Below are 15,264 nucleotides of genomic sequence, written 5' to 3'. Positions count from 1 at the left end.
CACAGACAGACAGACAGACAGACAGATAGATAGATAGATAGATAGATAGATAGATAGATAGATAGATAGATAGATAGATAGAATAGGTGCTGCATACACTGTTTCATGCATTTGTTTTTGTCTTGATGTAACTAGCCAGCATAAAAATAGGATATAATAAATGTCCTTGTTAATAAAATAATAATAATGATGTCATAGTGGGATATGAGAGTGACTGTGAGGGGAAGATAATTTTTACAATGAATGAATGCAGTCTAAATACTTTATGAATGCATTGTCAACAAAGTGTTAGATGTGTCAAAGTTGATGCTGCAAGAGTCAAAATATGCACACTTGAAAAATCGTTCAGTTTTTTCAGCGATGTAGTGCATATATTGGATCATTTAATTTCCTATATTAAAAATGGTCCAAGATATGATGGGAAGCAAGCAACATTGAAGTGCTTCAAACAACATTCTTCTTCCTGTATTATCCCTGGGAAAAAAATAAGTGGTGAGAATTCCATTTAAAAAGCACACAGGTTTTATTGCATATCAATTTCATGTATAAATTCTTCATAGCATTGGAAAGATTACATTTGGTATACATTGCTATTCTACAGAATTAACATCAGTCATGTCTTTTCAATGAAATTTCTCTAAAGTATATCTTCAATGATCACAAGCATCAAAAGAACTGCAATTTCAGAATTGTTCAATTTTATTCTACAATCCTTTATTGTTTTTTTCATTAAGTATTCTCCCACAAGTCTTCCTTTATGTCTGTAAGAGCCACCTGCCCCTACGAGTAAGGCAGTCAAGAACTTGGAAGTCAAACCTGCTAAACCTACCCACATTTACAATAAGTGCATCTACGGATTTCATTTTTTTTCTTCTTTTTTTTTTGATTTGATACACAATTCACAAATGGACATAATTATGACCGCTAAACACGTCATGCACAGTATCCTTTTTTTTTTTTTTTTTTTTTTTTTTTTTTTTTGTTGTTTTCAATCAACATAACATAGGCGATATACAACTCAGATCCAAACAAAACAAGCACCATCCATTTAAACCCATATTTTCCCATTATTTTTTTTCTTCCTTCGGACAAATGCACCATTATTTTTCCATCTTTAAAATACTATACATTTAATAAGAAACAATATCTATTTTTTTTTTTTTTGTCTCCTGTAACAGTGAGCGGGGGAAACAGCAACCATGTTCTAATATCTTGACGACCATCTGCCAGAATACTTTCTGAAGTGGGCACAATGGAATGCTTCAATGCCTTCAATGCCTTTACACAGCACATTCTTATTACAGTAGTCCATGACATGACATGAATCACTACATAGAGACGACCCACATCTTTACATTTCATAAAGATAAGTAATGAATAGATTCATCAAACAAGAGAGAGATTTGTGTCTTGAGCAAAATGAGATGATGCAGCAGTCCTCGTGTAGCCAAAGAAAAGTACAGTGTTCCTTCCGTCTTGTCGTCGAGTTGTAAGTTGTCGAGACCTAAGCCTGATCAAAGTATGGCTTGGACCCATGTGGTTTCATTAAGTGCTAGCTTGAAAAATACAGCATCAGGCCAAGTTCTCAGTACACAGGGAGGATACGAGTAACCCCTCCCGAGATGTCTATCTACAGCTATCTACACTCCAAAAGAAATCTTGCCCTCCTGCTACTTCGTAGACTACATGGAATGAGTTTGATGCCACGAGAAGAAAAGTCTGGTCACCATTGATTCCAAGACAATTTTTATGCATGAAGGACCAACCAGCAGTAAATTCTAATGCCCATCGTAGCAGTAAATGTACTTTACAGGATTCTTTTGGTTTCATGAGTCCTCACCCCCCAATTTGGCTGTACAAATGGTTCAGGCCTTTTGGGCTACATTTACACATTATGATCGAATCCTGCCAGATTCTACTCATATACTGTGTGGTAGTGTAATTATTATAATAATGTCATTTTGTGACAATGTGACATTGATGGTGAAGGCTTCCCCCCTAATAATACTTATACCGGGTGAAATGGGACAGATGCCAGAGGAAAACTAAACACGGCAGGACATTACAGTGCCACTAAAACTACAACTATCTTCCACTATAAATAAAAACAACATTTCATGGATTCTTTCCATTATGGCACACCAAAACTGGAGATTCTCAATCTCTCACCGGTGTTTATTCCTTCAGCAACAAAAGGAAAAAAAGAAGAGAAAGGACTTTTCCTTATTCTCACACCCGCCACCCCATACAGAATGAGTGAACAAGCAAAAAATAAATACATACACACACACACATCTGAAATCAAATATATTGGAGCAAATGGAAATGAAATGATTGTCAGAGAACAAAACATTTTCTATGGGTTATTTGGCACGTGTCACCCTCACTATGAACATCTACGTTATTTTGTACACCATGTCACATTATCATACAATTTTGGTCCTTCTCTAAAATAATTATATTAATAATTTAGCACGGTGGTGCCTTCAACAAAACAATACTGTGATAGCTAAGAGGAAAGTAAGCAAATGATATTAAGAGTGACATGAAATGATATATTTCCATTTGTGATTTGAAACAATTTCCAGCAGAATCAAGCTGGGAAATAAACACTAAAATCACCATTTGCTGTGCACATTAGAACATCAGTTTGTGTGTGTTAATCGTTCATTTCCACACTCACATCTTGTGTGGTGCTGTCGTTGATTCTGCAGTCGGTGACACATTTCATCCGTGAGGAGTTTCATCTGGAGCCCAAAGTGTCACTTTGTGAGAAACAGCACCCCTTGTGGACATGTAGGCGTAATGCAGCAGTGCGTTTTTTCGTATTCTTCCAGACATCACACACAGTGACATACAAGTGATTTAAGAGTCTACAGAGTGTCACGTCAGCTCACTGCTGCGGCCAGACGAGAATGAGTGCACTTGGGGGACCATCGGCAAAGTTTCAATGCTGTCGAGAAGCATTCATCATGTATGTCCTTCACATCAACAGGAGCTTAGCAGTGCTTTCTTACAGAGTGTACCCCCTCCCTCTATCTGTCTGTCTGTCTCTGTCTCTCTCTCTCTCTCTCTCTCTCTCTCTCTCTCACTCACTCACACACACACACACACACACACAAGCACACACACTGAATGCATGTGAGACTGAATTCTCCGTTCATGCCGACTTGTGTCCACTCCACTTGTGTCTCTATGCAAAGTACTTCTCCTCCCTCCTCCTACTACACTAACCTCCTCTCTGTTTCTCTCTCTCTCTCTCTCTCTCTCTCTTGTCTAGATGTGGTTGAGCGGGTGAAAGCTGCTCGTCTCAGACGGTCCGCCTCCCATGCCCAGCCAAGCGTCCAGAGAGTTCTGGGAGGACGTGTGCAAAGGGTTGTTGTCGGAGAGAGACAGCATCATTGCATAAGCCTGCAAGAGAGCACAAGTATATTGCAAGAGAGTTCAATTGGGGCAAATTGACCTTTCATTTGTGCTTCTACACTGCTTTCCTATTCGAGTTTCTTCTATTTCTTTCATCGTTATAATACAGTGGAACCTTGATTTACGAGTTGAATTTGTTCCGTGACCAAGCTTGTGATTCAATTTACTTGTGTAGCAGATACATTTTCCCCATTCAAATGAATCAAAATGCCATGAATCCATTCCAGCTTCCCTAAAAAAAAAAACGAACACAAATGTTTGTAATGTGTTTTTAAGGAAAGTAACACTCTATAAGATTGTACTGTGTAAAAGATAAAGTAATGATGCTATTCATTAGCCCGTCTATGGCCTTTTGCATTGTGTATTAGCTAGCGGAAGACAAAGTTGGGCGGTTGATTTGCAGACATGTTTGTTTTATTTTTAGTTTGAGAGTAAACTTGAACTGGGCGCGGCATTAAACAGCTTGAAGCCTCAAAGAAGATATAGAGAAATACACTGCCAAGAGTCTGTGGAGTGTTGTTTGTGTGCCTTCAAAGGCTGTGGCCTAGTGAGTGCCATCAGAAACATGGGCGGTTCATCTCTTTGTGAACATCTGGACGTGAGTTTGGGCCACCACTGTAGCTGATCGTGATTGTTCTCATTTTGTATTTGTGTAGACTTTGTTGAAGACTCTTTGTTCCATTCAGTCAACTGCTAAAAATGAACTGATGAGCGTGGCTCTCATTTCTTTTCCACTTCACTCGAGCAGCATATCTGAAGCCCGATCGTTACTGAAATTCTGGTTCCGGAAATCCAGAGGTCGAACAAGACGTTTAATGCCGTACACCTGTTTTGCTTTTTTAAATGTATTTATTTGGTTTTTTTTTAATGACACCACAGAAGGCAAGCACTCATAGCAAAGAAAGAAAAATGTAATGACAATTGGACAACTGGGAATTGAACTTATGACAGAATAAGCAGTCTACCTTGAGTAAATCTCTCTTGTGGCTGCTCAGTGCATGTCTACAATACAGGAAGGCCTCGCGTTACGACGCACCCGACGTACGACGTTTCGACTTTACGACGCCCGTGCCTCGTCCGCCATTTTGTCCCCAGCACCATAGTGTTTCTGATTAGCTAGTGCATTGTGCTTGTCTGTGTTTGTGCGGCGGGAGTATCTTTGCCTTTTTTCACACTCTCAGCAGTAATGGTAAGTACAGCATCTTATTTTTTATTTGAATGTATTTTATTTTGTTTATACGAAGTGTTAACCTCCCTTCTCTCGTTGCACAGCTGAGCTGGGTGGCGGCAACAATAAAGACACGAGGCACCGATTGGCTGCTTTAATGGCTTTATGAGCTCCTCTGGACATTCAAAGTCATCGGGTCCTCCACTAATCGATACTCTTCCCCGGTCGCCGTCACTACACTTGCTACTGTATCCTACTTCGCGTTTTTTTTTTCACCTTTCGTGGGGGCTTCTGGTCCCCATTAACCCCGAAAAACGAGTAAACAGTGTATACTACCAGTCTCCTCTGGCAAATTTATACCTCCCCTTCCCAAAAATGGCCAAACGAAAGATGGAAAACGGGAGCCTTCAAGACAGGTGGGAGGCAGATTATCTGCACGACAGGTTTTAGATTTCATATCTACAGATTGTATCTTTTTAAATAAGAAAGAAATATCACTGATGTGTCTTTTATTGCACATTTGATTTCTCATGTTCATAATGTTAATGTAATGTTTGCTTATTCCAGATTCAGTTACGTGTTTGTTCCTTTTCTTTTTTAGTATGATAAGGTTTAACATTACATCTCTGGAGAGAAGGGAAAACATGCACAATCAAAGTCAATTTTCAATAAATAATGAGTTTGGCCCGTGAATTTGTCCCAAATTCTTTATTTTGGCTGACTGTGAATTTTGAGTTTGACACCCCTGTAAAATGCCCTTATAGTTAATCATATTTTTCAGTAGCAACCATGGAACAGATCAATTCCATTTGCTAGAAGAATTTAAACAAATCAAGCTCGACCAGTATCGTGGAAAAGATTGTGTTCGACCTTAGATGTTCCACTGTAGTTTCTCTGGTATGGTTTCATTCAGTCACATACCTGGGTTTTAGCCTGCCTGTACAACGTCTCTTTCAAGGTCTCCGACTCTAGAGATGTGTTAAATATGTCTTTAACGTCAAAATGTTGCTCATCACTGGCTGCTTTACGTAAGCCATCCAAGCCCTTGGGAAAGCTGGAGAGACCTTCAAGGTCCAGGAGGGAGCCCTCCTCATCTAAACACCTGCACACCAGGGGAGGTGGTGGGCCGAATGTGGATGGGTGGAAGGACGGGATCCGTAAATGGATTGGCAAGTGGAAGGGAAATGGAAATTGATGCAAGGAGGAAAATGGAAGACATTTCGGTGAATGAAGGGAAGAGAAAAAGGAATGACTAATTAATCATAATGGAGAATAAGGAGACAAGAAGATGAGTCACATGCTTTTTCGAGGGAGCCCAGACACACTGGACCAGGCGATAGGCACTTGAAGGGCGCACACACTCTACGGTGGAACTTCCGGGTGATCCATTTAGTACATGAATGTCATGCAACTTTACCAATCCAGTATAATAAAGCATGTTTATTCAGCCTTGGTTTCACATATTGTGAACTTAAAATTACAGTATTTGCAAATGTGGTTCCTATGGTGCTGAAAAAGACATGCAACTAGCGAGGTGATAATTGCTGCTGCCATTTTCTGAAGAATATTTATGGTCTATTTTTTCAAGGAATATCAATCTGACTGGTTGAGAAGAGATGCATGCTAAAATCACTACAAAAAAATAATATCTAATCAAGATGAAATATTTCAAATCAAGGCGGAATAGGATTCTTTTTTTTTTTTGTCTGCCTGCTCTTATCAGGCACTTTTTGTGAAGGAAGCATTTAGCTTGTTTCAAGCATTTCTCCCCTTAAAAATTGTAACTAGCAATAACTTCAATTTCGATTTTATTACTGGTAATGAGGAAGTTTAGCTTAAAATTAGAAATACCATAATTCTATAGGGTTAGGTAGTATAAATACACTTTTAGGACATCGGTGGGGTTGTTGACTTCTTCTAAGAAATCTTGTCAAGTCTAATTTCCCTGTCCTATTGGCAGATCATTTTGCTTAAAGAGGAGTTTTCGATTTAAAAACAAAAACACTCTTTGTTACTCTTTGTCTCCCGCTGACCTTATTACCCCAGAAAACCATTTTATTTGTAATGTTGTGTTACTATAACACTAAATGTTATCAGTTTAAAGTTTGATTTTTTTACGAGGCCGCAGGAGTGCGCGACAAATGATTGACACCTCGTAAATCACACCTTCTGTCTCTGATTGGTTGTTTGTTGTTGTCTGATTGGGCGTGGTGGTTTCTTGTCGAATCAGAATCGGAATCTTCTTTATTTGCCAAGTATGTCAAAAACGGACAATGAATTTGTCCCCGGTAGTTGGAGCTCCTCTAGTACGACAATAGACACCCACTTTGACAATAAAAACTTTCACGGCATAAGATTGACCAGAGATGACAGTTTGCACCAATATGACAAAAAGTCATATTTAATTTAAACTAGGTATAACAGTATATTCCTAATTTCATTCCTTTTTTCTTGTCTTTTAAAGCCTAGTTTCGGCACTGTTACATCTTCATTGTTGATTAATATTTATATTAGTGAAAACTGTAGAGCAGCTGCGGTTAGTTACTATAGCTAGCAGTTCATTGTAGCTGGTAAAAATAAATGGGTACCTGCGAGAGTGTTCATAGCTCATAGATAATGGAGTAGTCTCCTCCTCGTCCTCCTCCTCCTCATACACATGTGTTGTAACTGGAGACGGGGATTCCGGGGCCTCGTCGTGAGACTTTTCTGTCAGGCTGCCCTCCTCTTCCTCCTCCTCATCCCCCTCTGCTTCCTCTTCCTCCTCCTCCAGCCCCTGGAGGGACAGCTTGGAGTCGGACAACCTGGGGCCGCTCGTGTGCTTCTCATTGGCCGGTTCAGATCTGCATGCGTCAAAAATGCGTTGGAAATGTTGCCATACAGCTTTCCTCTCATATTTGGGAACATTTTATCCATCCACCCATCCATTTTCTGAGTCGCTTCTCCTCACCAGGGTCGCGGGCTGGAGGCGGGGTACACCCTGAACTGGTTACCAGCCAATCGCAGGGCACATACAAACAAACAACCATCCGCACTCACATCCACACCCACGGGAAATTTAGAGTCCCCAATTAACCCACCATGCATTTTTCTGGGATGTGGGAGGAAACCGGAGTGCCCAGAGAAAACCCATGCAGGCACGGGGAGAACATGCAAACTCCACACAGGCGGGGCCAGGGATTGAACAACGTCCTCAGAACTGTGAGGCAGACGCTCTAACCAGTCGTCCGCCGTGCCGCCGGGAACATTTTAGTACAAGAAAAATATATTTTTATTTCTTCTGTGTGTGCTGCTGTTCTTAATGCAGATGATGTGCATCATGGCTAATGTGGCAAGGTTGCTTTTATTGTAATCATTTTATCATTAAAGAAATGAGAAGGGTTTTAACAAAGTAAGCAGATTGAACTTATCCAAAACGGGTGGCTGAAATAGAATATGCAGTGATAAATACATTTATTACACCATTTATTAGACCGGTGGAATGGGGGGGCCGACTGGTTAGCATGTCTGCCTCACAGTTCTGAAGACCTAAATCCAAGACCCGGCCCTGCCTTTGTTTTTGTATGTTCTCCCTGTGAAGAGAGAGAGAGAGAGAAGGAGAGAGAGAGAGAGATAGAGAGAGAGAGAGACAGAGAGAGAGAGTGTGTGTGTGTGTGTGTGTGTGCGTGTGTGTGAGTGTGTGTGTGTGTGTCTGATGATGTAGTGGTACACTCGCCTGCCTTTGGTGCGTGCAGCATGGGTTCAGTTCCCACTCATTGACGGTGTGAGTGCGAATGGTTGTCGGTTGTATGTGTGCCCTGCGACTGACTATTTCCTGTGTGGTGATCGCTCACCCGTGCATTTTAGAAGGGGACTGCAATTTCTATTTATCATGAGATTCCTCACACCTAATAGCACAGCCTTTTATGTTATATTACGCTAATATCGTGTGCTATGAATGCTGTCAAGGTGAAGCGACAACTGGGAATCAATCTCAACTTTAACACACAATCAACACACAAATATATAGTTATTGGAAATGGTTCTCTGCCATGTGGAACTGTTCACTGATGATTTTTGAGGACACCATTATAATGAGGTGGTACAAAAGTGATTTAGTCTTGTATATACATGTAGCTCGGTGTAACCAAACCCTCCTACAAGATTGAGAAAGAAAAAACGAACATTGTGTTGTCCAGTGAACACACAAACAACATGGGTGCTGACAGGGGGCACTTTTCAAACAGCCCCCCACCCCACCCAGCCCTTGTGATCAATTGGACGGACGCGCCCTTGGAAAAGGAACGTCAAGAAGTGTGCTGTTTGCTTTAGTTTGCAGTGGTGGAACATCCAGTATATTGTATGCAAATAAAAGTAGACTATAGTAGATCAGCTCAGTGCTATTCTGACCTGCCATCTGTACAATCTCCAGCCAGAGCCCCAGCTGCCCCCTCCATCAGCTCCAGACCACATGACATTGCTCATGATATCATTTCCCGAGGGACAGCAAAGTTAAACCTTCCTTTTTTTTTTTTTTTTTTGCCACACAGTGGACATTTATCAAACCAGACAGGATTACCTCGAGGGAGGTGTACACAGGGATAGGATTGGGTCATACACTGCGGGTGGGTAAACATGGCTAGATGGACTCCTCTTTCAATCTAGATTAAATATCACTATAATCAAATTGCCAGGCTGTTTAGCTGGGGAAAAGTCCATGCCTGCATCCAGGGAGAGAAGCGTAGCTCTGACATAGGGGGGCCCTGGGTTTTGTCATTTAGTCTAAACACGTCAGTGGGCTGTTTGGGTTAGTGGGCGGGGGGTATACGTACAGGGGATGGATAGGGGGGTTGAAGAGCTCCATCATCAGTGGATCTCCTGGATAAATACCTCAACCTGAGTCCCCCTCTTAAGGTCCCAATTGCCAGACATTGTATCCAAATGCCAGATGAGGGACCAGCTCAAAGCTTTCCAAGTAACTCTAATTCCACCGCAACACTGTAGGGATACAAATATCCAAATAATTATCTCTCCGAGAGTACCACAGCATCTCTAACATGCCCGCTTGGGAAAGTGGTTCACATTTTTGTGAAAAAAAAAAGAAAAGTTCTGCCATGAACAGTACTTCTTGTAAAACTGCACTGAAGCTTGGTTGCAAGGGCAGTTAAGAGTGATTATAGATAGTCATGCATGAACGTCTGTTTGGAGCTCGGCTTCAGTCACGGAGAGGGGAGAATAAACACTGAGCTGTCTGGTGGGTGGACAGAAAGCACAACATTTAGTCTGAATTACTGATATTAAAACGTCAGGCTGCCTTGTTGTGGATGAGACTCGGTATTGATCCCAGATGGCAGCCAGGCTAAACTACCACAGAGTCTGCTGGCCAAAAAGTGTGTTGACAAGAGGAAAGGGATGACGATGGAGGGATGGACTGTGAGACTGTGTAAAAACAGGAACATTTTTGTATATTGAGAATTAAAAAGGTTTCACGTTACAAGTTTCAACTTGACAATGTTGTTTAAATGATCTCATACTCATAGACCTAGAAAACGGACTAAAAACGCTGTAATGTGCATCCAGGCCAGTAGTTAGCATGTCACTTTGTGAAGAAACACTATGAGCGTGCACACTAATTGCTTGTCCCCCTGAATAAGGAAGCAAGTAATATGATTACCACGATGCAGCAAATGTAGACTTTGCTGGAGAAGCGTTACGAGCCCAAATACGACTACAGCACTATGTACCGCCATTACTGTTTTGACTGTACATGTCCTACATTTTGTTTTACTGCTTTCACATGTTATAATTTTTAGACCAACAAGACAGTCTTTTTATCTGCTTTCAATTAAAAATTGGTCTTGTGTAAACTGTATCAATCAAGCCAGTTTCAGTTTTACAGTACATTTGTAGAGTATGAGTTGTAATGTAAAAAACAACACTAAAATCACACCTTCATGCCCAGGTTGAAAGGGCGAAATATTACTTTTCTTGTCAATTGCCAGAAACCAATTCATACCAATTCTTATAATAAGGCAGACTCACTAGGCAGGATGCTTTGCTTTACATTACATATTATCTATAGATCGATTTTGGTCACTCTATCTTTCGGAACTTCAGTCCTTTCTATATCTAACTTCTCCATATGTCACAGAATATTTTACCTTGCCACAATATGATACCTTTTCTGGAAATGCTTGCATTTCTGTTGTGTGTAAAATATACAGCACTGTGTGCCCTTATTCTTCCTTCCACTAAACTTTGACGCACTAGAGGGCACTGTGCGTCAAGCACTCACAGCATGTGTGAGTGAAATGGCCACAAGAATCAAAGTGAGGAAGAGCGCGTCCTGGTATAAAAAGAATGGACTCATGGAACTGTTATGACGGTTATAAAAGTATAATGTGTGTGTAGCTGGTTCTTTTAGCATACATACTTTTACACATCGAGCAGCCACAACGGTAGGAACAGTTTCACAATGTGATGAAAACCAAAACAAGTATCTATTGTAAAAGTCTGCCTTCAAAAAGGTAATTTTATATGTGCGGATGTGTTTCATATTTTTTTCTACCTAGCTTATTATTGTGGTTTGCATTTTCAGTGGTGTAGAACTTCGCTGCATGACAGTATACTGATACCGCTCTCATTAAGACATATTGCAGTTACAACCACAATAATAAATCAATCATATGCATAAATCACATAAATCATTGCGATTTTAAATTATTACATTTGTGTGATTCTGCAAGCAATCATAATGTTGTGGCAGTCGGTGCATAATAGGATTGGAGTGATGATTACAGGTCAGTTGGAGGAAAGACTTGATGGTTTGACACAAGTTGTACAATTTCCCAATGCAGCATTATGTGTATGACTATTATGTTTGCTTGTGTTTTTTTTTAAATTTTTTTTTTTTACCTCTTATCCGTGGAGCTGGAGGCCTGGTTCATCTCACTGTTGGAGATGAAGTTTCGGATTTCTGAGAAGTACGAGTCCTCTTTCTCATCTAAAAGTGCATGATTGTCAGGCTCGGAGTTTGGCGAGGAAATGGTGGTTCCTAAGTTGGAAAGCATCCCAGACTGTTGGCTCACTAATGGGGAAAGTGTGCAGACATACACATCCGCGCACATTAATACACACACAAACGATGTAATGTACGCACGCACACAGGTAGACGGAGTATTTTTTGTTTAATAATTACCAGACATATGGTACATAACAAGGTAGGGAGAACACCAAATATTTTGAGGGTTAGAAAGAGGTTTGTTATAGGCAGTCACATCTTCCCATCCCATTATGAAATATTGAAAATGTGCGGGTCAAACATGGAGCACTGCATAATTTCTGTATAACTTGGATGTTAAATACAATCATAACGTCAAAACGTATATGAAAAACATCCATCTGTTGATGTCACAGCAGTTTACAAGATTTTAATGTGAAGAATAAAATGACACATAATGACCATTTCTTGAGGCTGAAGCCTCAAGAAATGGTCATTATGTGTGCTCTCATTTTGAAATGTTAACCAAACAGTGCTGTACAGACATTTTAAATAAAACTGTTCAAAGGCTAATTCACTTTAAAACGTCATCTGAGTGGTAACCATAGACACAGTGGATGACTTCCATGTCGGGCGTAGAGAGGCTGTTTTTGGCAAAGCAGACGGAGAAGTAAGTGTGAACTCTTGAATGAAGTGGCTTTCCTACTTTTGCGTGTTATGTTTGTTTGCCACACTTCACTAAACATTTTATTTAGGGCAACATTTTATATTTTCCAAATGGGTAATGTGTACTGCTCATTAGTCAGCCCATTAACAAGACATGTTAAATAACTCCAATGGAGTCTCTATTAAGAAGGAGTCCTACCAGGAATGTTCTCGTGCTCGTGCTTCTTGAGATGGCGGTCGAGGTTGGTTTGCTGACCGAAGCAGCGGTTGCAAAGATGACACTTGAAGGGTTTCTCTTTGTTGTGGATGTTGCGAACGTGGCGTTGCAGGTTGGACGAGATGCTGAATGAGCGGTCACAGTATTTACACCTGCCAGGGCACATAGGCGAGCCAGGGTGAGCACCTACAACACTGTTCATTATAAAGTATCTCCACATTTGGAACATGGACAGTCTGGGTAAAACTCCAATCATTATACAGTTATACAATATACTGTGACATAAGAGTTGAATTTGTTCTTTGACAATGCTTGTACCTCAAAACTCTCATCTTCAAAGTCATTTTTCCCCATTGAAATAAATGGAAATGTCATTAATCCATTCCAGCCTCCCCTAAAATATATAATTTGCAGAGGATAAAGAATATATGCCTGTGAGTATTGTTATATTGTCGCTTAAAAAAAAAAAAGCGTATGTGTCAAACTCAGGCCCGGGGGCCAAATTTGGCCGACGATGTAATTATATTTGGCCCGCAAGACCATATTAAATGTGTATTAGAGCTGGCCCGCCAGTATATAGCACATGCGCCACTATTATTACAAATCCGAGAATGCTTTGCTAGTGTGTTGGCCCATCAGTCTAGACCGGCGAGCGCTAGACCCTTCCCTTTCTGTTGCAGTCGTTAGCGACTATGCTACCAGTCTCCTCAAGCAAATTTACACTTCCCCTTCCCAAAAATAGCCAAATGAAAGATGGAAAACAGCTAACTTCACTGACAGGTGGGAGGCAGATTATCTGTTCACTAAAGTAAAAGACAGACCTGTTTGTCGTGTGCAGAGCAACGTGGCTGTAACAAAGAATATAACATGATTGAATTGTTTTTTTTAATGCCCTTTATCAAGTCCGAGGCGATAGTAATAATAGTTTGAGGTTTGGATATTTATTGAAGGACATTCTTATTTTTTTGGGTTGTTTTGTTGTTGGCCTTTGAAATAGTAATAATAGTTTGAGGTTTGTCAATAGTAATAATAGTTTGAGGCAATAGTAATAGTAATAATAGTTCGAGGCAATAGTAATAATAGTTTGAAGTTTGGATATTTATTGAAGGACATTCTTATTTTTTTTGGGTTGTTTTGTTGTTGCCCTTTGAAAAAAGATTTACATAAAAAAGAAAGGTAGTTGGAGATAGATAAATAGAAGATAGAGGGACAGAAGAATTTATGTTATATATTTAAATACAAAACAACAAACAAATACCACTGATGTCTTTTATCGCAAATTTGATTTTTTGAGTTTATAATGTTAAAGTTTGTTTATTCCAGATTCAGTGTTTAAGCAAAATGTAAGTTTGTTGTCAATGATAAACTTTAACGCTACATTTCTGCAGAAAAGGGAAACATGCACATCGCAGTGATTTTTCATTCAATATTGAGTTTGGCCCGTGACGTTGTCCCAATTTTTAATTTTGGCCCACCGTGAATTTGAGTTTGACACCCCTGGCTTAAAGATTTATAACACCAGGACACTGAGTCAGGTATTCGTTCGTCCGTCTGTGGCTTTTTGCATTGTTTGTTAGCATTAGGCTAAGCAGGCTCTTCTAAGGCAAAGCTACTGGATGTGGTTGTTGTAAATCCACATGTAATTCTCTCTGTTTTATGCTTAGTTTGTCAGTAAACCTTGACCGGGAGTGGCAATAAACAGTTTGAAGCCTCTTTTATGAAGAATTGTTCACTATCTGCCAAACTGCTGCTTGTTGTAAAGTGATTTGAATTGAGTTCACTGCCACCATACAGTGCTTGTAGCTCACATTTTTGCAAGGAAAACAAATCAAATAAATAAAATCAGCCGAACGACAGCTTGTATCTCGAAAAATTCCCAAGTTGGGTCGCTGGTATCTCAAGACACCACTATATTTCAGTTACTATAAATTTCAATTTCTTTCTCTTAAATTCAACAAAAACATATCCCTGGCTTTTCTAAAAAAGAATAATAACGTAATGCAAATTTGTTATAAAGAGGGACAGAAAAGACAATCAATGAGGGACAAAATAGGAAACAAACAGCAATGCAGAATCCACTAGACACATAGATACATTACAATGCCCTTGAACAGTTGGTTGCAAGGGTATGCCTTGCTCAATGGCACCTTAGTAGTGCTCAGGGAGAGACCTCGTATCTGGTTCCTACCTAATATTGTGAGCCACAGTGGGTCTCGAACACTCAACCTTTCAGTCCCCAAGCTTTCTAGACTGAGCAACTCATTTAGCCTCTCCACATTTAACATGAGTAACCATAAATAATAATACTGTACAAAAATACCTGTAAGGCTGTTCGCCTGTGTGTGTTCGCAAGTGTCTCGTGAGGTTTGCCGAGCGGGGGAAGATTTTCCCACAGTACCTTCATGGGAGAATGGAGAGAAAAGCAGGAAAGGGAAAGAGTAACACAGACCAAAATATTTATTTTTCCATCCTTTGCAAAAAATGTGGTAAGCGAAAAAGTGTGTCATCACAGGGCACTGACCTGCAGGCGTAGCGCTCCTTGCCCTTGCGGAGGATGGCATCTGAGAGCGAAGGAGGAGGTGAGCGGAAGTTGAACAGTGGGTGAGCTGAATGTTGCAGTGAATTGGGCGGCATGTCCAGTTTTAGTGCACCAAAGCTTTCCAGTTTTTCTGTCATGTTCTCCATGGCAGACATCTGGAGGGATGAGGATGGATGACATAATTATAAAGATGAATATATCCCATTGCCAATGCATGTGTGCTTGTTGATAGACAGATGTAATGAATGAAAACACAGACAAAATGTACTTATAGC

At 40.3% G+C, this 15,264-nt stretch overlaps 1 protein-coding gene across 3 annotated transcripts in view; it reads right to left on the bottom strand.

Moving 5' to 3' along the window:
* Positions 1 to 516: 516 nt before the first annotated feature.
* prdm16 (PR domain containing 16) overlaps positions 517 to 15,264 on the bottom strand; it is a 229,936-nt gene continuing 215,188 nt past the window's right edge. For all 3 annotated transcript variants that reach the window (XM_061682080.1, XM_061682088.1, XM_061682096.1), the window contains 6 exons: positions 14,972 to 15,144; positions 14,771 to 14,848; positions 12,433 to 12,602; positions 11,483 to 11,654; positions 7,180 to 7,431; positions 517 to 3,411 (listed from right to left, as the gene is read on the bottom strand). In XM_061682080.1, the coding sequence (XP_061538064.1) occupies positions 3,399 to 3,411; positions 7,180 to 7,431; positions 11,483 to 11,654; positions 12,433 to 12,602; positions 14,771 to 14,848; positions 14,972 to 15,144 (858 nt within the window). In that variant the 3' untranslated portion in view covers positions 517 to 3,398. The remainder of the gene's footprint in view (positions 3,412 to 7,179; positions 7,432 to 11,482; positions 11,655 to 12,432; positions 12,603 to 14,770; positions 14,849 to 14,971; positions 15,145 to 15,264) is intronic.

This window comes from Phycodurus eques, chromosome 1, assembly GCF_024500275.1.
Source record: "Phycodurus eques isolate BA_2022a chromosome 1, UOR_Pequ_1.1, whole genome shotgun sequence".
Lineage (NCBI taxonomy): Eukaryota > Metazoa > Chordata > Actinopteri > Syngnathiformes > Syngnathidae > Phycodurus > Phycodurus eques.
The sequence above is the reverse complement of the archived record's forward strand: the minus strand, read 5'-3'. Positions and strand labels throughout refer to the sequence as shown.